General features: G+C 46.3%; 1 protein-coding gene across 1 annotated transcript in view; it reads right to left on the bottom strand.

The window, feature by feature from the left end:
• UTP20 (UTP20 small subunit processome component) overlaps window positions 1-26913 on the bottom strand; it is a 1390303-nt gene that overhangs the window by 553996 nt on the left and 809394 nt on the right. The window contains exons 34-35 of the mRNA XM_069629877.1: window positions 7475-7528; window positions 5843-5995 (exon numbers count right to left, since the gene is read on the bottom strand). Coding sequence (XP_069485978.1) covers window positions 5843-5995; window positions 7475-7528 — 207 coding nt within the window. The remainder of the gene's footprint in view (window positions 1-5842; window positions 5996-7474; window positions 7529-26913) is intronic.

The raw sequence follows: 26913 nt of genomic DNA, 5'->3' as shown, positions 1-26913 counted from the left end.
TTTTTTGTTTTCCAATGGGGCAACAGAGTTGACAGCCATAGTGATGGTTTCTGAATATTTCTGCGAGGGTGTTGGGGTCGGCGGAGAACGGAGGCGCTAGGCAAGGTAGATTGAGAAGTGCGCTGATGTTGTCTGCAGTGAGTTTTTTTGCGCTTCTGGCTAAGGTCGCTGGTGCTTTAGTAGGCACTTTGGGGCTTAGTACGACAGGGATGTCAAATAGGAGAAGGTTGTGGTCTGTCCATGGGAGGCTCGTATTGGATGTGATGGTTGTGTTACAGTTGTGGTCTATAATCCAGTCTAGGATGCGACCTTTAGCATGAGTAGGCGAGGTGCTCTTTTGGGAGAAGCCTAGGTCTTGGAGGTCTTTGGCTAGAGAGATAGCAATTTTGTCCTTAGGGTCGTTGAATCCTAAGTTAAGGTCCCCTAAGAGTAGTGATTTTGTGGATTTTTTAAGGTTGTTTCCTAGGAGGTGATTGACTTGACCTATGTAATTAGAGGTTGGGCCCGGAGGACGGTAAATGGAATGAATATTTATTGTGCTATTTGGAGACAGTGTTAATTTGACTGATAGGATGTCAATATTATCTTCCTCTTGGTGGGGTACGGTTCTGATGGAGAGTGTTTCTTTATGAATAATGGCTACCCCCCCTCCTGTTCTAGCTATCCTGTCTTGCCTAAGGATGGCATATCCTTGTGGTAGGGCTAGTGAAATGGCTGGGCCGGAGGCTTCGTTGAGCCAAGTCTCTGTGATCGCGAGTAAGTCTAGATTTTGGGTAGTTATTAGGTCATTTACTTCTAAAGCGTGGGCATTGAGTGATCGTACATTGATTAAGGCGCATTTCTATATCGTTGGGCATGGGCAAGAGATTTTTGTGGGTATGGAATGGGTGTCTGTTTTAGGTATAGTAGTACAATGAGAGTCGGAGTTACTGTTCTGTGTCGTAGGTGTGTGTTTGGGTTTGTGGCATATGTAAGTGTTATCACGGGTGTGGAGAGTGTGCACTTTTGGGGTGCGTGAGCTAAGTCTGCAGTTTCTGTGTGGTGAGTAGGGGTGGCATGGTGGTGGATGGGGATAGTGCGGACTCTAAGTCTATCTAGTCTGAGGCTGGGTATCATTAGTGCTGTGTTATTTGGAGTGTGTGAGGGCTTAGGCGGGAGGTCCATCATGTGAGTTGGATGACGCAGGCTGGTTTGATAGCGGGGGATGTGCTTTAATGTAGAGGGGTGCAGTGTGGTCATAAATGTGAGTAGCGTGCTAATTAAGCAGGTGAGGACGGACAGCGAATACATAGCAAAGTGGCAATGGCAATCTGGCTAGATTCCACTATCAGAGAATGGCGCAGAAATGCAGTGTTAGGCAGTAAACAATAGCAGTGCAGCTTCTTCTGACCATAGGGCACAACACAGTCTAAATGTGGTCTACTAGTGACTATTGGGCACAACACAGTCTAAATGTGGTCTACTAGGGACCATAGGGCACAACACAGTCTAAATGTGGTCTACTAGGGACCATAAGGCACAACAAAGTCTAAATGTGGTCTACTAGGGACCATAAGGCACAACACAGTATGAATGTGGTCTACTAGGGACCATAAGGCACAACACAGTATGAATGTGGTCTACTAGTGACCATAGGGCATAACACAGACAATGAGGTCAGTTGGCATTCATGACCCGAACAGGTATTAGGCTCTATGGATGGACAAGCCTTTGCCATGCTAGTAAGCGGGCAGGTGCAGAGTGCGGCAGCAAAAAGGAAAGGGTGTAGAAAAATTGAGTGATATATTGTACATTTTGGCAACCAAGCACTTTTAATTTTTAACCTAGAGAGAGTGAGATCTTTTTTCTCACTCTCTCATGTACTTTTCAGTGATTTAAACTGTTTCTTTTGGTTTTGGAGGCTGACAAACTCATAGGCATCATCTTTTTGCATTGTGGCACACAGCACCTTCAGTGCAGTGCCACAGGGAAATCTTCCAGATTTCCCCAAGGTTTAAATACCTTCTCTTGGATAAACTACTGTTTCCAAGAGCAGTAAAGTGAAATTGACTTTACTTACATTTGTAACTTTCTAGACCCAGCACACACTATCTTACAATAGGGTGCTGGAAGGGTTACTTAGTATCCCCTATGTATAGTTTCTAATGTAACATTTTTAGGTTACCCTTTCTACAATTAATGGTGGGTGGCAGTGGTTTTCTTTTAACTACCGTTGTGGGTTTTTACCGCGGGCTGTAAAAGCACCCTTGGGTGCCCGTTTTGTCAATATGGCCTGGTCTTTTTTCGCCATTTCTTGCTGGAAAGGTCCTTCTTGAGATTTACTCTGCGCGACAAACCAGGTTTGGTCCCTTTGTTCGCTTTGTCTTTGGCGGGTTTCACGAGTGAAGCCCGCCTCTGGCTCCAGGGTGTCTGGCAGGGGCAGGCAGTGAGAGTGATTCCGAAACTCCCTGTGCTTAATCCTCTTGGTTACAGGAATGCACCCAAAGGTGATTGGCCGGCTGGCTGTCCTTGGAGGACAGCCACCCTGCTGAGTGACAGCTGGGCTTGAATGAATGGGAGAAACCTGCATAAAAGGCAAGGTTTTTTTGGCTTGGAAGGCAGTGTCGACCACTGGATGAAGGAATCCGAAGAAGAACTTGGAAGAGATGCCTGCTGCAACTCCTGGACCGTTAGTTTGCTGGGTGAAACCCTGCTGCAGTGCTAAAGCTCAGAATTCACCTCGACTAGAGAAGTCCTGCAAGGACGACTTCTCCCCTTGGGTTGGTGGGACAAATCAACACCAAAGTAAACTTGTCTGGAGATCCTCTTGGAGCTGACTGTACTTCCATTGCTGCTGCAGGACCCAAAGTGCCAGGCAAAGGAACACCCGATTGAAAGCATCGCTCTTAGATCGGACCCGGGCTCCAGGAAGATCCTCCGGACTCCAAGGAAGAAGGACTGAGCCTCCTCAACAGAGTGCTGGACCCCAGATGTGAGGAAAGTCCAGAGTGGTAGCCGAGAACCGCGGTGGTGCTATTTGCTATTGACACGAGGAGCTGAATTGAAGTTTGTCCATTGCTGCTGCTGACCGTCCCATTGTAGTGCAGGAGTCCACCAGATGTCCTCCCTCTTGTTCCCAATAATGAGGTACTTCCAAAAACCTAATTGGCAGTGTCAAGTTCCGCGTCTGCAACAGAACATCTAGTACGTCCTGAGAACTTGACACGGCCAATTAGGTTTTTGGAAGTAACCACACGACTGCACAGTACTAATCTAGCTACAATGAGAGTGAAAGCAGCTGGGAATAACCCGAGTTTTTCACCTTTTGTCTCCCTCTAGGGGACAGAGGTACCGCCTGATCCGCAACAGCAGATTATTAATGGAGCGGCGCCCATGACAGATGCAATTAGGTCCTGAAGAAGACTACCCCTCTTATATTGCTCATCGAAACCGGTCGACCCATTGATCATTAGACCTCTCATGATTAAGATGATGTTTTTGGAAGACAGAGTGAACACGTCATATAAACCACCTCCCCTAGAAAAGCTTATGGCCTTCAGGTGATCCCATACTTCTGGGTTTTTTTGTTTTAATATCCTGGAACAAGGTCTGATGTCTGGAAGGGATCTACCCAGCTGGTGAATAAATATATAGAAAATCCCAGTGGGAGCAGACTTCCACCTAACACAGAAGATACATGATCTAATGTTAACTGTCTCAATGTACACTTGCTCTTGTTGAATTTTTCAATTGAATGTGATTTATAAAATGACCGCTATCCCCAAAAGGCAGGCGGTGCACCACCGGCTGGGAGAGCTAGGGAGAGCTTGCCCTGACAGGGTTACAGTGTGGTTCCCATCAGGGACAGTCTGTGTGCTTTGTGATAGTAGTTTGAAAGTGTAAACCATTCTACATAAATAATCAAGTGCCTGTTCTTTTTTGTTAAAGATTTGTGGCCTCAGACAGTTTTCCTACATAAAAGACGAGGGTCCTGGAGCAGAAACTGAGCTTTGACCACTGGAACTGAAGATTTGAAGGACATCCGAAGCCACTTCCAGTGACCTTCGAGAGCTGGCTGAATAACTGCTACGGTTCTGACTTCAACTTCTGTGTGACAATGAAGCCCCGAAGAAGACTTCTTCCCTTTGACTGGTGGGCCTAACAAGTCGCAAGATGAACTGCATTTTATGCCATCCCTGGACGAGGTGTGACCACCACGGCCTGCAATTCCTCAATGCCCAGGGTCCTGTGCCATTTTACGGTGCAACGTCTTCTGAAGCACGGATTTGTCGGAAACTTGGTGGCATCCTTCCCTTCTGGGCCTCCAGTGACTGGAACCCACTCCTGACAGTCCCCTCAGCTGAAACGAGGACCAAGAAAGGGCGCAAACTCCACTGCACAACAAACAAGCATTGAATCAAGGCTTGGATCTGTCTATGTATGTGCATATCATCAAGTTGGTATTTTATTCTATGTACTTTTCCTAAACTCCCTTTTCCCTATCCATTCAAGTTCCCTAACCCTCTTTCCGGTGTTCCCAAATCCCCTTCCCTATTCACAACTTCTCCCTAACACCCCCCCCCCCAAACTGGCTGCTGCGTGGTGACCTTTTATTCACAACCACAAACCTGGGTCAACCAAGGTGGGAGGGTTGACCTCCATTCGGCTTCTGTGGTCAGGAAGAAGTTGTGTTAAATTCCCAGTGGGCTTGACACCTAGGATAGGGTTGGATTTCCTAAGATTGGCTAAGCAGGGGTTAATCACAAGTTGGTCCAATGTTTGCATAATTGTTTTAGAAGTTTCTGTATTCCACAGGCCATTCGAAGCTAGAGAGAAGGGAGGGCTCAGAGGATCCTGCTGCTGCTAGAGTGGCTGTACTCCTGATCGCCCTGCTGTGCCACTATGCCTCGGTTTGCTGGGAAACCTCTTGCACACCTTCTTCCTGTGCTAGTAGCTCTGTGCCTGCTGCCTCTAGTGATCTCCTGAAGCGCTCTGTCTCTGTGGTACTCACCAAACCAGAGACGAGAGCTGCTGCTGCCTCTAGTGATCTCCTGAAGCCGCTCTGTCTCTGTGGTACTCACCAAACCAGAGACGAGAGCCGCTGCTGCCTCTAGTGATCTCCTGAAGCCGCTCTGTCTCTGTGGTACTCACCAAACCAGAGACGAGAGTCGCTGCCTCTAGTGATCTCCTGAAGCCGCTCTGTCTCTGTGGTACTCACCAAACCAGAGACGAGAGCCGCTGCTGCCTCTAGTGATCTCCTGAAGCCGCTCTGTCTCTGTAGTACTCACCAAACCAGAGACGAGAGCCGCTGCTGCGTGGCTGATACGTCAGTGGCTGCTGCTGCTCTGCCAAACTCCTTGCTGCATCCTGGGGCATCCAGACTTGCCTTACTACAGCTGCTCCTCACTGCACAACCACCCTGCTGGCTGTGCTGAGCCCTTTGTCTTCATGTGAGCTACCTATTTAAAGGGTCAGCCTGTGCTTCTTGTCACTGCTGCCCCTCCTTAGCGTGGGTCGTCTGAAAACAGAACTGGAACCTAGACGTACCCAATCCTGTCACCTAGACTGACCTCTGCACCCGTGATTCCAGCCTCCAGTGGCATTTGACCAAGCCAATGGAGAACCTGTTTCAGTCACTGCATGCAGCTTGATTTTTCTATCATTCTGTCTTGAGTTTTGGAAGGAATAAAGAGCATGCATAGTTACATATACACAATGGCAAACTCATGCATGCAGCCAGAGTGTGCAGGGAGAGACAGATGGGGAAAAAAAAAATCAATGTACTGTGAAACAAGGAAACTCAAAGAAAGGATGAAAAGATAACTAGCTGGGATTTAAGTGATGGCTTGATGAACAAACATACCTCTATGGTATAGAAGCAGTTGAACATGATGGGAATTACAAAGTTCATGTCCATCTTCTGCATCTCTTTGATGTGTGAAGCTGCCTTCTGGAATGCGGTCAAGCGAACGTCAAAGTGGATCTCATCGAGATGCCTTTGGTCAAAGGCATTTAGCTGAAAAAACACACAAAACACAAAAGAGCAAACGTTATCAAACATTGTGGGATTAGTCTTGAAACACTGGAGGAAGTATGCAATCAAATACTCTTGCAAATCACAACGGTTCAGTCTCCCCTGTATATCGAGCTCAGCCCATCCTACTACCATCATATCAGCAGTTCATGTTCGTGAATTTCAACACTACTTTGGATTTTAAAGTTACACTAAACAATACACATTCAACAGTTAGAAAACACAAGCCCTTCTGCCTTCTCAGGGAGCACCATGAGGCAGGTGCACGATCAGAAACTTGGCCCCACGGCAGAAATTAAGGCAGCCACACAAAAACAAAAAATATTTCTGACTACGCTGTCTGACGATAAAACATTCTTGAATGTTCAAAATAAATAAGGACTACTGAATGTTTCTTGTTGGCACAATAAGCCTAATTATGAGTTTGGCAGTGCTGAACATTACTGCTACTTTTTTGACAGTAACAGAATTACAGGCAGTTTTACTGCAGCGCATAAAGCAGAGTTTCACCCAAGAGTGGAATATTTACTTACAGCTGGAGGTAAAAAAAGTGGAAGATTGACTGCAGATAGAATTACTGCCTGCAGTAAATCTCCCAACTGCACAAACGAGTCATTCAGACTCCAAAAATGGGCATTTGTACTGCCTTTCTGCCACTAGTTATCAGACGATAAATCCACCGAACAGAGAGGTGGCTAACGGTAAACAGGAAATTGAGCCAAACTCAGAATAAGGCCCAACATACTGCCCATTCTATCTCATCAGGGGCAATTATTTGTAGGGAGATCATGATGGGGGTTCAGGAGGGAGGGTTGGGAGTTACTACACTACACCATCTCCTTCTAGATTGCATAGGCACAGGTGGTAAACACCACTACAAAAATAACCTGATTTTGAGTGATTCTATGAATGTCAGGGTAAATTGGGGATTGAAGCCCCCCCCCCCCCCCACCCCTTGGCAAGGGTGATCTGCACCACCACAAGGCATAGTCAATAATCATTGTTTATCGGTTACATTTGTTATACTGATTGAAAGCTTGATTGTGAAAACTCCTTATCATTAACCTAAGCCTGATGTATTTTGACAAACCTGTTTGAACTAGTAGACTAAGGACAGAAATTAATTTTAAAATATTTAAGCGCTAATAAAATGTATCATTTGAGAGATTGCTAATCTTTCCAGAGACAAGAAATACACATGAATGCAGTAGCAAATTCTAGTGTAAATAGTTCATATTAGTGTAAAAGTGTATGCTCTTTCTCTAATTGATTTTATTTTCACACAAATAATGAAAGATCAATTAATACTATTTCGCCGATTGCAGACAGTTGATGTGCGTGAGTGGAAGTGCAAAGATTTTGCAGAAAGTCTCGAACTTGAGATTAGCGGAGTGCATCAGTAGGAAGACTGCCAAGGAAAAAACGAAAAGTAAAACATAAAAATGAATTGCCTTTACATACCTTAACAACAATATCTGTAGTGTAGTGTAGTTCATTATCTAGCTCTGATAAAACCTACAAAAAAATACAAAGGAGCTGGTTAGTAAAAGAAAGATACTCAAAGTTGCAGACTTCATCTTCCGTCATGCCATGTGCACCACATTTCCGAGTGAATCTAGGAATATGAAAACCAGGGGCGGCTGATAGGATAGGAAACACTTATTTTTGCAGCTTTGTCGTGCCTTTCGATGGGGCCCCCCAGCATATCTGCAGACTGCTTGTGATCCTTGTCTATTGTTCTTATTAGTCCTTAAGGCCACTGTTAGGGGAGTTTTCTTAAAGTCCTAGTGGTAGTAAGACTTTAGTAAGCTATACCAGTGGTTTGTAGATCCTCAACTCTTAGTATCAGTCTGTACTAGGGTCAGGACCTTGGTAGTGTGGAACACCAGTCAGGCTTATCTTAAGAGTAAGATGTGAGCTGTAGGTAAGTACACTGAATCTTAGATAGACAGGCACAACAAAGAAGCAGTTACACATATATTTATATAAAATATATATTTATCCTATTTACACCAGAATCACTTTAAATACTTCAAACGTTTACGATAGAACACTTAGGAATACTTGATTATACACTTCCAAGGGCACTTTCACTTTTGTGTTTGTTTGCGGTTACATTTGTAGCAACGTTACAAAGGGAAAAGACAATGTTAAAGTATTATCGGTGATTGCACCCTCATGCGGTTTTCAACGGTTTATACGGTAGTACATTTACTCTGCAAACTCATATAGTAAAGTCACTTAAAGGGAGGAAACTAGTTAGTGTAGCCTGAGCTCAGTTCAAGGTTCAAGAGACAGTGCCTTCGCCTAGTAAGTCTTTTAAGTCCAAAAACACAACTCTAGCTAAAGGTAGTTCGTAGAGGGCTTGAAGTCTTGACAATCAGCGAATAATGAAGAGTTCCTGTGGATTTCAGCAATGATTTGGATGGATTCAGCCTTTCCACGACAATGTGCTCAAAATGGGCAGCAGGTTTCTTGGTATTGGGGTTCCGCAGCTCTGGAAGCTCCTAGGGCCTCGGGCGAGCTTCAAAGATCGTCTAGGGACTGGTTGTTCCCCACCAGCCAGAGGTAAGGAGTGATCCTCTTCAGAGCTCCTCTGTCACACAGAAAACTGGGTAAGGACAGCAGTGGTCGCTTCACAGTGTTGCAAATGGTCTGCAGGAATCTCTGGTCGTCGTCTTCTTTGGTTACTTCCGTGGTCGACTTGCTTTTCACTCACATTTTATACAGTTCCAGCACACACTACTCTGCAATCTCTCTCAGCATTTTACAGATAGGGGTCTTTGGCTGTCCAATCAGGACAGCAGGCCGCCCCTGTGGGAGATGGACCTATTCAGGCACTCTGGCAGACAAGGAATTCCTACCTGCACAGACACTCTGGAGCCTAGGCGGGGATACCTACTGGTTCCTGCCAAAGGCAAAAAACACAAACACCTGACCTCCCCCTCTCAGAATGGGATAAGAAGGGCTAGCAAAGAACAACCACACTAGTAATGGCAAATAAAACAAGGGGGGCCCCCAAGTAGGTGCATGGTTGCCCCTATTGTGCACTACCGGGGTATGGACATAGCCTGCGGTACTGAAAATACACAATAGTTGGTAGAACACGTCCATTGACACCAGACATAAGTAGGGGATTGTCTCTGTAACTAAAAAGTCACAGGAGCAGAGCGAAGGGGGGTACTAGGTATCCCGTTGGAACTCCACTGAAGGTGGTGTGTGCCAATCTCTCAGATTGTAGAGTTTTGGGAGAAACACCAAGCATCTCGCTATCCTTAATTAAGAACTGTAGTTACTTGTACAGAACAATCTTAAAGGAGGACCCCAAGCGTCCCCAGCAACACTGCCCATAAGGAGCTGTGTGCTGCAGTAGTAAAAACACAGATGCCTTTAAAAGCTATCGAGCAGACAGACTCCATAGTACAGGTCGAGTACAAAGAATAGAGTTCCAACAGACAGAGAACACAAGAATGAATGAGAGGAAAAAGGCTCCACTCATTCAGGATTGAAGGAAAAAGGTCCAGAAGTCCAGCAATAAGTGCTGGGGGCCTCACTAGGAGACGAGAAGAAGCACACAAATTATAAATCTCCTTAAAAGTCACCAGGAACCCTATCCCCATGATGTCGGCTAGGGATGTTTTAACACAACCCTCCCAAGTGAATACATTGTGTCCACCTAACATAATCCAAAACAGTTAGACCCAACAAAACAACATAATTGCCAACATGACGCATTCCATTCTGTAGGTGCTTATAGAGTGCTGTTTTTTTCTTTGCATTGTGGGACTTGAAGTTTGAGTGCCAGAGTGCAAAATAGAAAACCAAGCTGGATAAGCACCTACAGATTGGAATTGGTCAGGTTGGCAATTATGGAATACACTACACACAGGTGTACTGAAACATACACAGTGGTCGAAGTGAGCGAGAGGGGTCAGGAGCGGTGCTCCTCTACTTTTTTAAATTAAGTTTTACTTTTATTTTAAAAAGAAACTGTTCCGGAATGCTAACCATTGGTATTTGCATTGCCAGTTACAACTAGCCATTTCTTTCAGTACGTTCTCAATGTTGGGGTTCAGGGATGGCTAAGAGTGTGCTTTCATAAAGAACTGGATGAATCAAGAGTACGCCTGGCATCCAACACTGGGGATCCCCAGTTCCCAGTAACAAATCAGAAATCTTAAAATCAAGCAAAGCAGGTAAATTAGATGAAGTCAATGATGGGAAGCAGTCACGAGAACAATATTCTAACTTGAGAAGTCCGAACCCTAAGATGAAGGTTGCCTTGTGCCCAAAAGTCACATGGTCCAAAAATGTTTCCCCCCAGGACGAGTTCTCTTTAGAAGGATGCAATGGGCTTGTGGTGGTGATTAGTTTAAAACTAATAAAAAGTGTTCTCATCTCTTCCAGATCCAAGGCTAACCCAGAGTCAGGATACCCGACCCAGGTTTGACGACCAAGAGTCGAGGGGAGACAGGAGATTAGAGGGACTTGTTCCCAATGTTATCACAAACATTACCAAACAGACATGCAGACACTCACCCCACAGCCAACTTCCGTCTTCCCCTGCCGTGTGCGACAGGGGTGCGACAGATTTATAAAGTCCACTATGAGCAGCCTTTTAAATTGGCCTTTTACATTTTTGACAAAATTAAAAATAACTTTTTCTCTTAATACTGATACAAAAGTATCTCGTAGCACTGCATTGTAAGATGCTGTGTGAATTTTGTGAATTTTAAAAAGTTACAAAGATGTAAAAAGATAAAATGAAAACCTAGTTGCGCAGTTCTGATAGTCTGAAGGACTGATCAGTTTCCCCATATCAAGTGAGCAAAAGGCCAGGGCAGTGAAGCTGAAGGCTTTACTTCCCCTCAAAAAGTCAGAACCGGTTTAAAAACAAAGGAAAAAGATTGTGGGCCCATAAAAACTATGCAGGGAAAGTTGCCAAAAGAGAAATCTTTCCTAACACACACAGAGGCTCGCGAAAGCTGCAGCTTTACTGGGCAAGTACATGACCTCATAAGGACTTTCCTGACCTGAGAAGGCAGGAAGAAGGCCAAACTACAATTTGCAGGGAAACATTTTGTGGTAGTAGCCACGTTTAGTAACCATATGCAGTAAACGTGAATGTGCACATCAAAAACGATGCAAATACAAACTCCCTATTTTGAATCAAAGAATCCAAAAATACAGTTCACAAGGTTCATACAGAAAGGCTTTCAAAGTCGCACTTACAGGCTGGCCCGCTTCACAGGCTTCTCTGCTCATTGCAGGCTCATTTGTTAGGCAGAAACCTGTGCAGTTCCCTTAGGGACCACTGCAAAAGGTTTAAGACTACAGGTGTTAGCAGTAAACCCAATTGGTAGCAGTCCGCGCCACCCAGATTTACCTGGTAACTGTGGCGGAGCAGTCAGACTTCTCTCAAGAAGAGTTAGGCAGTATATAGAGTATACACAATTTGGCTGAAAATACAGTAGCACAAGCAAACACTGACCAGAGCTTTGGTATCAAAGTATATAATTATTTATTTAAAAACAGATTTGTAAAAATACACTGGCACTAATATGTCAAGCAAGTTCAAACACAGTCACTAGAAGTATATACACCTCCCTAATTAATTATTTTACAAGTCTAGGTTAAGACACCACTTATTTAGCAAAACAGAGGTGAGGTGCGTAACCATAGATGGCACTCCAATAATTTGTTTAAAAAGGGAGAGAAAAGGCAGAATAGGAAAATCACACAGTACCAACACTTAAGAAACCACAGCTAGTCAAGAAAGGCAGGGTCTACTGTAGAGCAAAAAGTTCATAGGCCAGACCCACTCTTGGAGAGAGTAAGGCGGAATGTGCCCAAGATCACACAGTGGAAATGCACTCAAAGTCTTTGCAGAAAAGTCAAAATAGGTTAGATCAAGTTAGAAAGGTAATGTTAACAGGTCCGAGGTCACCCCAGGATAGAGTCAAGGATTTACGGGACACCTTGGAAAGTCTGTTGCAAGGGAGACCAGGCGGGACACAGTACCTGAAATGGTGAGACAGCTCCAGCGGGGGTAGTTGTTCCTGGCAGCGGTTGCAAGTCGGAGCTTCGTCCAGGGGAAGAGAAGATCTCGACGGGGAGGAAAGCTGGAGGTCGGTGCACTGCCAGGGAAAAAACCAGCCGCGGAGTTTCTCGGTTAAAAGGTACTACACTTTTATTCGCGGTAGTGGTGAAGCGTGGCTGCCGGGGTGCTTGGCACGGGCGATTCGACCATGAGACGATCCAGGAAGGCGAAAAAGGCGAACTTTTTGGTCCCACCAGCTCAAGGGAAGAAGACTCTCCTGGAAGAAGATCTTCTCTGTCGTCGGGAAAGTGGTGAGTTTCGTACAGCAGGGCTCCACCGGTGGTGTTGTCGTTGTAGATGGCTCAGCTTCTCCCCTCTTCGGATTCTTTAGGTCCTGTGGCGACTTCTGAAGTTCCAGTCCCCAAAGCCCTGCTTTTATGCAGCAAAACCCCCATTCATCAGCGTAGCTGTCACTCAAACATGCTAAGTGGTGAGCCGGGCGGCTCACGACTGGGCCAATCACACAAGAGTGCGACTTGAGTTGCCGAGGCAACTCAGTCCAGGGTGCCTATTCCCCCCTCCCACACATCCTGTTGACCCCAGACAGAGTGGCAGCATTTGGAGGGCTTCTGTGGAGAAGCCCGCCAAAAAGTGTAACAAAGGGCTAGACTTGAGTTAGAGTTTCAGAGGCGAACACAAACACCATTTTAAAACTGAGTTCTGGCAAAAAGATCCAACCGGGGAATAAATATGAAATAAATAACCAAGCGGTATCTTTAACATTGCACCAAAAAGTGGTGCGTTTAAAATGGATGGGAAAATCCCATAGGAAATATTCCGGTGAAATATTTTGCGTGGTATCCACTGCCACCAGCCAGAAACTCGACAAGGGGGGACTGGACAGTGCCTCCTTAGAAAACAGACCCAGGGGCAATCGAATTACCCCTACCAGTACTTTCACAGTATGATGGTTTGTACTGGTTCTGTTCACAATTTAAGACTAGTAAAGCCAATGATGACTTTACATGCCCTGGGAGACAGTAGTCAGTCCCAGGGTACGGAGTCTATGTTTGGGGGTCACTATGACACCCCTGTGTTACTGCACTGAGGGTGCTGTGTAACACACATACCAAAAACACATGAAGCTCTATGGAGTAAAAGACCCCATAGCTCATAAAACACATTACATGGTCAAAGGACATTCTCAAATCAAGCCTAAGAGTGGGAGAAAAAGAGTCTCACTCTTAGCAGGAGAAAAAAAGAAACCTCAAAAATCCAGTAAAGCTGCTGGGGGACTCACTAGGTTTGGGAAATTAGCCGTAACAGAGAATTCACCCTAACACTCATCTGCCATTTCTCAGTCATAGCTTGGCTTTGTGTACTCTTACCAGTTCGGGATGCTATTCCTGGTATTTTAAGAAGAGGCGGACCCTTGATCTACTATGTTGTAATATCTCCTCTCTCTGAACCCTCAGTGGAAATTACGGTAAGTAATGCGTGTCCTCTGATGTTTGTTAATCTGCTTAGAATCACATGCTGTGCATAGACTAGCAAGCAGTACCCGGAGTTGGCGGTGGGTTATGAGAAGGAACAGTAGAGAAAAGATGTCTTAATACTGCTTGTCCCGCTTGAGAATCATACCTAGAGTGTGTATCTAGGCAGCAATGTTGTGTAAAGGTGTGTACAGAACTCCAGATTGATGCTTTACAAATGGACTCAAGGGGAACATTTGCAATGAATGCTATGGAAGCCCCTGTGCTCCGAGTAGAATCTGCTCTAGGCTTGAAGGCAGATCTCTCTTGGCAAGGGCATAGCACAGTGTGCTGCAGTTTACGATCCACTTTGAAATAGCTGATTTAGAGACAGGGTACCCTGCTCTACCAGCTGTCATTGGAACAAAAAACTGGTTGGTCTTTTTTTCAGTTTTTTCCAGATAGTATATCACTGCTCTCCTCACATGAAGTGTGTGGAGGCTTCTTTCTGCCATGTTAGTGGGGTTCTGGAAGAAGGTGGGTAGTTCTATTGATTGGTTCACATGGAACTTTGAAATAAACTTAGGCACAAACCGCAGGTGAGTGCGCAAGACCACCTTATCTTTGTGAATCGTGACAAATGTGTCTTGAACTGAAAGGGCCTGCAGTTTACCAACTCTCCTTATTGATATAACTGCCACCAGGAAGGTGGTCTTGTAAGTAAGTGCCTTAAGGCTAGCCTTATGCATAGGCTCAAAAGGAGTTCCAATTAGTCTAGTCAGTACAACGTTCAGGTCCCCTCCGGGAGCTAGGTTGGAGATAGGGGGATGAAGTCTTTTAACCCCCTCCATAAAAGTCTTGATTACTGGTATTTTCCACCACAAAACCCTCTTCTGGGACGTGGTGCAAGCTGAAAGTGCAGCTAAGTGTACTTTTAGGGAATTGAAAACTAACCCGAGTCGAGTAGGTGAGTCAGGTACAGGACAATATCTGTTGGAGAGCAGTCAATAGGATTGATGCTCTTGGTATTGCACCAGATCACGAAGTGTTTCCATTTGTTGGAGTAGCAATGTCTGGTGTTGGGTTATCGTGCTTCCCTAAGTATGTCCATGCATCTCAGAGAGGTGGAGGTGGCGAAACTCTATGACCTCAGGAGCCCGGCTGCTAAGTTGAGAGTTTGTGGGCATGGATGATGTGTTTCACCCCGTCTTGGGACAGCATGTTGTACGGGCATGGACGCCTCTTCACAGGTGCGACCGACATTGCCATCAGGTGAGAGAAACAAGACGGGGCCACCAGAATCATCGTGACTGGTTCCTGCTGCATCTTGTGCACTATCCTGTTGAGTAGGGGAGTCAGGGGAAAAGGGTAGACAAATTTCCCAGACCATGTTATCCAGAGACCGTTCCCCTTGGATGTGAAACAGCATGTTTTGAACTCTCAGTGGAGGGAAAGACGAGACCGTCTTTGATCTCAATTAGGACACCCAGAAATTGCTCGACTTGGCTGGGGTCTAGGCTGAACTTTTTCACGTTGATCGAGAACCCCAGCCTGAAGAGGAGATCTACCATCTTCTGGATATTTGATAGGCATTCTCCAAACAAATCCCCGGTTATTAGCCAGTCGTCGAGGTAAGGAGAGACTGGAATGGACTGCCTGCGCAGGTGAGCCGCTACTACTGCCAGTACCTTTGTAAACACTCTTGGGGCTTAGGCAATGCCGAAGGGGAGAACCTTGAACTGATAGTGCGTGTTCTCGATCATGAACCGTAGGTACTTTCGGTGTGCTGGCAACATTGAAATATGAAAGTATGCATCTTTCTTATCCAGTGTTGCCATGTAATCCTCCTGCGTCAACAGAGGGATTACTTCCTGCAGTGTTGTCATTCTGAACCTTTGTGGCTTGACAAATTTGTTCGCTGGGCGCAAGTCTAACAAAGGGTGCATGGTGAGATCCTTTTTGGGTACAAGGAAGTATACTGAATAAATACCCTTGCTTACCTGATGAATGGGGATGACTTCTATGGTGCCATTTTCTTGAAGGATCTGCACCTCCTCCAGTAGAATCTGCAGATGGGCTGGCAATAGGCGTCTGTGTCTTGGTGAATGGTATTGAGGTGGCCGGTGGAACTCGATACAATAACCGTGGGCTATGGTATTGAGCACCCACTGGTCTGAAGTGACTCCCTCCCATGTGTGGAGAAAGGATGCAAAATGTCCCCTAACCTGGGAGGGCACCTGGACTGTCGAGTCATTTCTGAGCGGAGGCCAGAGAGCCTCATACGGTGGAGTTCCTACCCCTGCCGTTGTCTCTTCGCTGACCCCGCTGCTGGTATTGACCGGTGGTAGCTGCGCCCTGTCTGGAGGACCATGTTGAACCCTCTGTACCATACTGATTATGTGGGGAACGGGAAACAGACTGCCCCTAAAAGGAGCAGCGAGTTACCTCCCGGCTGTTGGTCGCGGGCGAGCAGTGATCTGATTAAGAGACTTGATAGTTTTATGCCCCTTCTTTGCTGTTTCTAAGGCATCATCCAGCGCCTTCGCAAACAAATTTGTGTTTTCCACTGGTTTGTTTATGAGCAAGGCCTAGGTTTCCGGCTTAAACCCTGAGTTTTTGAGCCAGGCGTGCCTTTTAAGAAGACTACCCTGAGCAGGGAAGACCCTGCCGTTTCAGCTGCATCCAATGTGTTCTTTTGAATGTTACGGTTGACCTGTTCCCTTCTGGTACAACAATCAGCAGGCGTTATCGTACCGGTTCTGGGTCTTCTAGGAGACCCTCCTGAAGTAAGTTCCACTGTACTTCACTATAGCTTGCAAGAAGTGTAATGTTATTAGCAGTTCCTGTGGAATAGAATGCTGAAATGGTGATGTGTTTGTCTAGGGCTTACAGCTTTTTACAGTCCTTGTCGGTGGGCTGTTCTGAAGTGGACAATGGCTCCCCGGCTCTCTTCCTGGTAGCAGTGACTACAAGGGAGTCCAGAGTAGCATGCCCCTCGATGTATAATGGGTCAAAAGGGGAGGGGCGGAACTATATTTCGACCTGAGGATTGACGGCCCTTGTTAATGAAGGTGACAGAAAAGAAGGTGCGATGCGTTTCTTGATGGCACTCAGCAGGGGTATAAACTGACTTGCGGGTGGTTTCTCCTTCAGGATGTCCTCCACAAAGTAAGTATCTTGTGGAACCTCCTGAGTGGCAATCCAGAAATGAACTGCAGCCCTTTTCAGGATTGCATTAAATGCCGTTTGGTCATCTACAGGTGAATCAAGACAAATGGCGTCTGGGTCAGGTGTATGAGTGGGGGAAAGCCAGGGTGCTTCCTCACCAGGCTGATCTTGGCTCCAATCTGGGCAAGGGTCCTGCCCAAAAGGATTGTCTTATTGATCGTAAAGAAGCATCTTGATCCTGCTCATAGACCTTCAGGATCTGAGAATTCCAAAACCTCTTCCTGTGGGGTTTGGGTGGAGAGTTTTTGCACATTTGGGAAACTAGGGCAGGAATCCTCCCTCCTAGGTCTCTTAGGGGGGGGGGGAAATGTGTCAGGGAAATCTACAAACTGGCAATTTGTTCATACAACTCTCAAACCTCACTCTGGCCCATTGGGATGAACCAGAGGGGTCAGGAGGAGGGAAAGTCTCTTCAGGAGAAAAGGGGTCTTCAGAAGGAAGGGCCTTGTCAGACAAAGCCTGTGAGAGGGGCTGGGAGCCTTCTGAAAACTCCTCTGTTTGGCTTATTCGTTGCCAAAATGATGTTTGCGAGACTCTCACGTAGTTTAGGCAGATTAAGGAGAGATTTTGACATACCTGTATGCACCGTTGAGGCTTTTGGGGCCACCGAAACCGTAGGCATTGATGTGCTCTTATGCGGCGCCCCGACGACGGATGTGGGTGGGAGGGCGCCCGATCGTGAGGATCGGTAGGCACAGTCGAACCCTTCAGCGGGACTGCTGACGCCTGTTGCTTCCTCGATGTATCTGTCGAAGGAGTACATGGGGTTGTGTGTTTATCTTTTTGTGGTGCGGGTGTGCCCTGGTCGCTGAAGTGTGATCTGCCCATAGCAGTGCCGGAAGCCTGCCTGTCAGACGGTTCCACTGAAAGGTCTATGGCCTCCACATCGGAGCCATGGCTGCCGCTGGAATCCTTGTCACTCGAGGCGCCTGCGCCAACTGGGGAACAACTCTCAGCCTTCTGCACGGCGTAGGCTGCCCACTGCTTCGCCAGCTGATCTTTTAGCATCTTCGGACGAAAAAGTTGGCAAGACTTGCAGGATCGCTTGTCGTGATCACAAGGTAGACACCCGTTACACTTTCAGCGAGTGTCCTTCCAAGGACAGTTTCCGTTACAGGATGGACAGAACTTAAATGGAGTCCTATCCATAGTAGAGGTAAAGGGCGGCAGCCAGACAATAAGGGAAAGGAGAGGGGGGGAAAAGGAAATGCATTCTTAAAGAATCAAACCCCTCGGCCCCACTCTCCCTACTGTATAGGCCTGGCCAGAGGGCAGAGGCCACGTCGTCGACAGCGTCAACCGAAGCACCAGTCCCCTAAAGTCAGACGTCTCCGGTGCAGAGATCCACAATAGCCGTTGACGAAGAAGGTCGGAGACTAAAACGACCAATGGTCGTGGGACAAGAAATTGTAGGTTTTTGTAATATATCGCTTACGAGCTCAGCATAAGGCGACCAGCTAGCTGGGCGGAAAAAAAAACAATCTGTGGGACCTCGATGATAGATAGTGTTACAGGCACGCCCATGTCGACATCTCCTTTCGATCCTCGAAAGAAAGATGCAATACTCTGCAATTACCACTAGATGTCGGACTATATGCACAGCGTGTGATTCTAAGCAGATTAACAAGCATCAGAAATCTTACAAAATTCACAAGTCTCCTTAGGCTCTTAGGCTGGCTCCCCTGACTTGCAGCTTCCTCTCCTCTCTTTAACCTTTCACATTCCTCTAGTAGTTTCTCATCCTTTCTAAAAGGAGAACCGTCTGATCAAAATATGCCAGCCAAATATAGACTATTTTCTCTCCTTCCTTCAAATGTGAAGCCATGGACCACAACACTGTCTCCTGGGAGGACATGGGACTCTATGATCCCCCTCCTATCTGGATTCTGCAGGAGACACTCCAAGGAGACAGTGCTTGCCATCATCTCTACCTCACTATAGCTCACCAATGCCTCCCGGGAGGACAGGAGACTCGGTGATCCCATCCTATCTGGGTCCTGCAGGAGACACTCCATGGCGACGGTGCTTATCATCGTCTCTCCCTCACTATAGCTCACTACTGCCTCCCAGGAGGACAGCAGACTCAGTGATCCCATCCTATCTGGGTCCCACAGGAGACACTCCATAGATACAGTGCTTACCATCATCTCTACCTCACTATAGCTCACTACTGACTCCCAAGAGGACAGCAGACTCTGTGATCCCATCCAATCTGGGTACTGCAGGACACTCTCGATGGAGACAGTGCTTGTCATGATCTCCACCTCACTAAGTTTCACCACTGCCAATTGCCATCCAGCCTCATTCTTCTTAAACACATTCGACACAGGTGACCACATCGCCCTCCTTCAGACTTTTATATTTTAGCTTCACACCGCCATGGCATGCGTGAACTATTTTCCTGATCACACCTTTTCCACTTTCTTGTGACACTGGAAGCTTTTCCGCCCCCCCCCACACTGTGGGAGTGGTTCCATAAGATTCTTTGCCCCTTCTTCACACGCGCCATCTTATCTCTGTGCATACCTGTCCCCTCCTTTGGCTTCCCAGATCATATATTTGCTAATATTACTCCAATCTTCTTCTCCTTCCTTATTGAACATCCCTCGTGTATCTCCAACTGCCTCCCTGCTATTTGTCACTGGATGTTGCGGCCTTGCTTGATGCTCTACTCCTTTTTCTTTTGGTTTTGGAGTGTGGCAAACTCCATAGGCATTATCTTTTTACATTGCATTATCTTCAGTGCAGTGACACAGGGAAGTCTTCCGGATTTCCCCAAGGTTTAAATACCTTCTCTTGGTTAAACTACTGTTTCCAAGAGCAGTGAAGTGGAATTGACTTTACTTACATTTGTAACTTTCTAGACCCAGCGAACACCATCTTACCATAGGGTGCTGGAGGGGCTACTTAGTATCCCCTTTGTCTAGTTTCTCATGTCATATTTTTATGTTACCCTTTCTACAATTAATGGCTGGTGGTAGTGGTTTACTTTTTACTACCATTGAGTGTTTCTACCGCGGGATGCAATTGCAGCTGCAGTAAAGCACCTATGGGTGCCCATTTTGTCAAAATGGCCCGGTCGTCTTTTTTCGCCATTTCTTGTTGGAAAGGTCCTTCTTGAGATTTACTGTGAGTGCCAAACCAGGTTTGGTCCCTTTCTCCGTTTTGTCTTGGCGTGTTTCACTGCTGAAGCCCGCCTCTGGCTCCAGCGTGTCTGGCAGGGCAGAAACTGAGGGAGGTGCCCGAAACTCCCTGCGCCTAATCCACTTGGTTACAGGAATGCACCCAAAGGTGATTGGATGGCTGCCCACCCTGCTTTGTGAGTGACAGATAGGCTGTGAAAGAATAGCAGAAACCAGCATAAAAGCCAAGGTCTTTTGCTTTGAACGCAGAGTTGACCACTGGACGACAGAATCGAACTTGGAAGAGACGCCTGCTGCAACTCAACGACTGTTGGTTTGCCCAGTGGAGCCCTGCTGCAGTGCTGAAGCTTTGAATTTGCCTCGACTAGAGAAGCCCTGCGAAGGATGACTTCTCCCCTTGGGTTGGTGGGACCAATCGACCCCAAGACGAACTAACCTGGACATCCTCTCAGAGCTGGCTGTACTGAAACCGCAAAGTGCTGTTGGTCTGAAGATTGCCCATTGCTGCCACTGACTTTAAAACCATAGTGCAGGAGTCCCCAGAGGTCCTCCCTCTTGTCCCCATGACTGAGGCCCAGGAACAACAGGCTCTGCTATACTACAACTGGAACAGAAGCCAGCTGGAACCAATTTCTTCAGACATAAGGTACTGTAGACTAAGGGGTACTTATGTCTTGTCGTGTAGCCTTGATAGCTCTCAGTTGAGACTGTTCTTGGTTGCCTGTTGTAGAGTTGCTTGAAGCTTTGCCCCTCACAAGCCTCCCAGCTTGTGGCCCAACAGAGATTTCATTTTCTACAAAGACTTCTAAAACATTGTGCAAGACTTTTACTTACCTACAAGAAGTGCATCAGCTAACCTAGACTTTTGCTCAATTAACATTGGCTGTCCTGACTCCCTGAAAGACTTTTCTAACCTCCGACTTTGTGTTTTAACTCCCCCTCAACAAACGGCACACATTCTATAACTTGTGTTGCTGGGAAAGGGTTAATTTACTTTGCATTGGGTGGTTCAAAAGTACTTACCTGCTTAAGAATATTTGTTAACTATTTTATTCCCTCATATTTTCCTTCTGACACTAACCTCAGTATTGCACTAAATGTGCTAGTGATATATAAATGTCCACAGTGTCCTAGTTATTTAAGGCACTTCAGTGTGTAGGAAGTATCTGTGTGCCATCCCCAATGGCTATCTACTGATTTAAAGAAACAGTGTGTATTTGGAAGTATATTTTTGTGTTACATATATTTGCTCTCTTCTAAAGAAGGCTTATTCAACTGACTGTTAAATTAATAAATAATAGTTTAATCAAGAAACCTTGAGAGTAAGTGTTTATTTGAATACTTGTCACTGTGCATCTCTGTGCATTAACCCTATAGCTCACATTGACCTCTCTGGAGATAAGCCTGGCTGCTCAGTCACTCTACCAACTTGTGTAGTACAGACCTATACCAATAGGTGGGTTAACTATTGCCAAGAGGACAAGGCTGGTGCAGTCTCCCACAGGGTACTGCATACAATCTTGCCTAACAGGCCTTATGACAGAAAAAATGTGCATCCACCCAGAATTATACATTAAAGCCACACAGAGAACAGAAACATAATAAACCTCAGATAAAGCTTCCAAGAATCAATACACATTTCAGTTACAGTTCATTCCCGATGCATTTCATGTAAAAATATACACCTTGTTTTTAGATGCAATTACAGTGTTTCACGTACATTTACCATAGCAGAAATGAAATGGATGACTTTAGAAATGGTTATAAAACCATAAGCAAGTAAACAGTGAAACTTGTCTAGAGGACACAGAATTCCTAGTGGATTCAGGCAAAATATCCAGAGGCAGGTAAGTACCCCGGAGCCACTTTAAGGAGAGTTCCAGTGTCAGCTCACAGTTCCCTAGGAAATGATGGAAAATGCTAAAGGCAGGTCGGATCGCCAGAGGCAAAACAACCCAAAGCGGGATCAGCCAAATCACTGTACCTAGCCAGAAGGGCCAGGTAAGGATTATAAACTGCAAGATCATTGGGAATCGCAGCAGAAATCTCCTTCAGTGGGTTAGCAGACCTGTTTCCTTTTTTTTGCAGAGCAGGAAACAGAGAGGTAGGGGGAGGGCAGAACCTAAATACCAATGCAAAAGGGTGTTGGCCCCGGGCCTGCCAGCCAATCACTAAAAGGGGCTGGAGGCAGAGTCTGAGATGATCAACCACACTGGTTGGTCACTGGGACTACCACTCAGTCAAAGCCACTGTGAGAGCAAGAGAGAGACGGATAGTCCAGTGGCCTAAACAAGTTAGGACCAATATGGAGGTTGTCTTGATGTGCTCACAAAGAGCCTTCATGATTAGACCGACTATTTTTTAAGGGCTGCTTCATGGTCATCTAGAGAAAGGAAGCCCATGAAAACAGAACAGCGGGAAGTAGCATTTAAAAGAAACCATTGGTATCCCATGGTTATCAAACAAGCACACTGAACTACCAGTGCGGTAAAATCGCTCGCACCCTGGATGAAGCCATAACTAAAAGATAGGGGCCACCAACATACTCCCGAAAAGTAGTGTAGCATGATAAAGTCACCGTAGGGCAACAATGGAGAGATTTATAGGCTCATCCTGGTAGTGGGTACCTTATGGACACCCCAATACTCTACACTTTAAATAAGGTAACACGCATTGGCAATGCCAACAGTTTGGGTTTTTGTGTAAGCATGGGGAGGCACTTGCCAGGGGCAGCACTAGTGGTATTAACTGCCCATTGATGGTAGCAGGTGCAAAATGGTGCAAGTACCTGGGAACCTTGTAGCACCTGGCAAATGTCTAGTAATTATAAACAAGACAAAACTGTTGGCTTTGCCAAAGCTTGTTTGTTAACCGAACTTCAGTGAAGCACCTGCGTAGTGCTTATAAATGGAGTGGCTGAAGCCAGACCTGGTTAAGAAATATTTATTATACCAGTAGCAGGTTTAGAGCTCCAATTACGTCATTAACTCTCAGAAGAGTGCTTTGGGAAACACGTTTGATGATAAGGCTTGATAAAGTGATCTCAAAGAGTTCCCATGAGGAGGTGTTTTGGGCAGGGAGGGGTAGGAACTGGGTGGGAATGGCTATAGGGATTAACATGGCTGTGGGCAGTCAATGTGTGGGCAAAGAGCCAAACAACAAGTACAAGCTGTGTCCGCCTCCTCATATGCCATTTCTCCCTCTCTGGACTGTAATGCAATAGTTTTGTCTTACTGGTGGCGCAAGCTCTACCCAATAGCACAATCACAAAAGGGACGCAATGGGTGTGGTGGGGGAGAACTCATGAGAAGTCCATCCGGCAACCAATACTAGATGAAGGAAAGAAAAAAGAAGACAGGAAGAAAAAGAAAAATGTTGTTACCTGGTTGAATTGCCTCTCACATTCCACCATCCCCGTCTCTTCGTAACCGAAACCTCACATTCCTCATTTACACACTCCTAGCAACAAATTACTGTAACTCTCTACCCCACCGCCCCCCTTATTAAGTACATCCCAACAGAGGCTGGCACTCTAGAAAATCACTTTCTCTCCCAGGTCATAGTCCCAGAGTCTTAGAATGCCATAACCATGCTCCCGCCTTCTTCCTTACAAGCTGGCACGTTATTATACTAAATATTGACAATGCATTACTTACCGTAAAAGCATTTCTGATGGTTGTATCTGCTTAGATTCACATGCTGTGCATAGGTCCGACATCCAGTGGTCACTGCAGAGTATTGCATTTTGTTTTTCGTAGTCGAAAAGGGGACGTCGACAAGGCGTGTCTGTAACACTATCCCTATAGTGACGTGCGTTGTACCCATAATCCCTCACGCGTCGAGGTCCCTCTGTTTGTATTTTTCTGGCCTGAGGGAGCCTTCTAGACGTGAGTGAGTACAGATAAGAGAGATATAGAAAAGGATGTCTATGTTCCTTCCATCCGAGCGGGGAGGAAGGGTGGGCGCATGTGAATCTAAGCAGATACAACCATCAGAAATGCTTTTATGGTAAGTAATGCATTGTCTTCTGATGTTTGTTAATCTGCTTAGAATCACATGCTGTGCATAGACTAGCGAGCAGTACCCGGAGTTGGAGGTGGGTTGTGAGAAGGAACAGTAGAGAAAAGATGTCTTAATACTACTTGACCCACCTGGGAATCAGATCTAGAGTGGGCATCTAGACTGTAGTGTTTTGTAAAGGTGTGTACAGAACTCCAGGTTGCCGCTTTGCAAATGGACTCAAGGGGAACATTTGCAATGAATGCTATGGATGCCCCAGTGCCTCGAGTAGAGTGTGCTCTTGGCTTGAAGGGTAGTTCTCTCTTAGCAAGAGTGTAACAGAGAGTGATGCATTGTACAATCCATCTAGATATAGTGGATTTTGAAACTGCATCTCCTTCTCTTCCTGCTGCCACCGAGACAAAGAACTGATTAGTCTTTCTCAGTGGACTAGTTCTTTCCATGTAAAACATGACAGCTCTGCCACATCAAGTGTATGCAGGCTTTTTCCTCCTAGATTTGAAGGATTTTGAAAGAACGTTGGTAGTTCTATAGACTGGTTGACATGAAATTTGGAGATGAATTTCGGTGCGAACCTTGGGTGTGTGCGTAGAACCACTTTATCCTTGTGAACTGTTACAAAGGGGTCTAAAACCGAAAGGGCCTGTAGCTCACTTACTCTCCTAATGGAGGTAATAGCTATTAGGAAAGCAGTCTTAAGAGTGAGATCTTGAAGAGTTGCCTTGTGCATGGGTTCAAAGGGTGACCCCATGAGCCTGGTGAGTACCACATTTAGATCCCAGTCGGGAGCTGGGTTTGCTATTGGAGGGTGTATTCTCTTTACCCCTTCCATGAAGGCTTTGATTACTGGGATCTTCCACCACGATACTTTGAGTTGTGAAGTGGTGTAAGCAGAAAGCGCTGCCAGGTGTACTTTAATAGAATTGAATACTAGACCCGAGTCCAGTAAATGGGTCAGGTACAGAATAATTTGTGTGGGAGAGCAGTCAACGGGGTTGATACTCTTCCCTCTACACCAGATGACAAATCTTTTCCATTTGCTAGAATAGCAGTGACGAGTGTTAGGCTTTCTGGCCTCTCTGAGGATGTCCATGCACCTCTGTGGAAGTTGTAAATGTCCAAATTCTATGACCTCAGGAGCTAGGCTGCTAAGTTCATGGTCTGAGGGCATGGGTGCAGTGTCCTGCCCCTGTCTTGTGACAGCATGTTGTACGGGCAGGGCAGTTTCACTGGAGGAGATAGAGACATCTCCAACAAGTGAGCGAACCATGGCTGTCGGGGCCACATAGGGGCCACCAGTATCATGGTAACTTGTTCCTGGCGCATCTTGTGCACTATCTTGTTGAGAAGGGGTGTCGGGGGGAAAAGCGTAAACAAATTTCCCTGACCATGGAATCGATAGACCGTTCCCCTTGGACTGGTTCTGGGGGTACCTGGAGGCGTAATCTTGGCATTGAGAGTTTTCCAGAGTTGCGAACAGGTCTATTTCTGGGAAACCCCACTGTGTGAAGACGTCAAAGACGATGTCTTCTTGTAACCGCCATTCGTACTCTACGGGTAGCGGGAAGTCTCTGCTGAGTTCGTCTGCTAGCAGATTGAGTTCCCCTGGTACATGTTGTGATAGTAGGAACATGTTGTGTTTGAGAGCCCACTTCCAGATGTTCTGGGACAGCTTGAACAGTCCTGGAGAGCGAGTGCCCCCTTGCTTGTTGAGGTAGTACATGGCTGTGGTGCTGTCTGTGAGGACCATCACTGTCTTTCCTTGTAGGTGTTCCTGAAAGGCTTTCAGTGCTTTGAACACCGCTAGTAGTTCCAGCAGGTTTATATGCTTGGATGCTAAGCTCGGAGTCCACGCTCCGTGAGCAGTGTGATGGGATAGGTGAGCCCCCCCCATCCTGTAAGGGATGCGTCTGTGGTTAGAGTGGCTTCCACTGCGGGTATGGCAAAAGTTTTCCCTAATAACAGGTTTTGTTTTGTCCACCACCGTAGCGAGAGAACCAAGGCCTGCGAGACCACCACTAGATCGTCCCATTGTCCGCTGGCCTGACACCACTGGCTGTTGAGCCACTCTTGCATTGGGCGCATGCGCAGGCGCGCGTGAGGTACCAAATAAATACATGATGCCATCATTCCTAGCAAGCGCATTGCTTTGCGTACCGTCAGCTCTCGACCTGCCACATAATGGGGGATCTGAAACTCTCGTTGGAGGGGAAGACGAGGCCGTCCTTTGTTCGAATTAGAGCCCCTAGGAATTGTTTGATTTGGCTGGGGTCTAAGCTGGACTTCTTTTCGTTGATGGAGAAGCCCAGTTGGAACAAAAGGTCTACAGTCTTTTGGGTATTGGAGAAGCATGTTTCGTAAGAATCCCCTGTTATGAGCCAGTCGTCGAGGTAAGGGTGTACCGGGATGGATAACTTGCGCAGGTGGGCCGCTGCCACTGCCAGTACTTTCGTGAATACCCTTGGTGCAGATGCTATCCCGAAGGGTAGTACTCTGAACTGGTAGTGTTTGTTCTCTATCTTGAACCTGAGGTATTTTCTGTGCGCTGGCAACATTAAAATATGAAAGTATGCATCTTTCATTTCCAGTGTTGTCATGTAATCCCCCTGTGATAACAGTGGGATTACTTCCTGCAAGGTCACCATACGAAACTTTTGGGGTTTGACAAACTTGTTCGCTGGGCGCAGATCTAATACAGGGCGCATGGTTAAGTCCTTTTTGGGTACAAGGAAGTACACTGAATAAATACCTTCTGTTACCTGAGATAGGGGGACAGCCTCTATAGCTTCTTTTTTCAGTAGCTCTTCTACTTCTTGTAGAAGAATGGTGAGGTGTTCCGGTGTCATGCGTCGGTTCCGTGGGGGTCTGTACTTCGGGGAACCGTTGAATTCGATGCAGTATCCGTGGGCTATGGTGGATAATACCCAGCGGTCTGACGATATTCCCTCCCATGCTGAAAGGAACGATGTTAGTCGGCCCCTGACCGGTGATGCATGG

The sequence above is a fragment of the Ambystoma mexicanum genome, chromosome 12 (assembly GCF_040938575.1).
Source record: "Ambystoma mexicanum isolate Mex_15411 chromosome 12, UKY_AmexF1_1, whole genome shotgun sequence".
Classification (NCBI taxonomy): domain Eukaryota; kingdom Metazoa; phylum Chordata; class Amphibia; order Caudata; family Ambystomatidae; genus Ambystoma; species Ambystoma mexicanum.
Note: the sequence above shows the minus strand (reverse complement) of the source record. Positions and strands in the feature narration are given on the sequence as shown.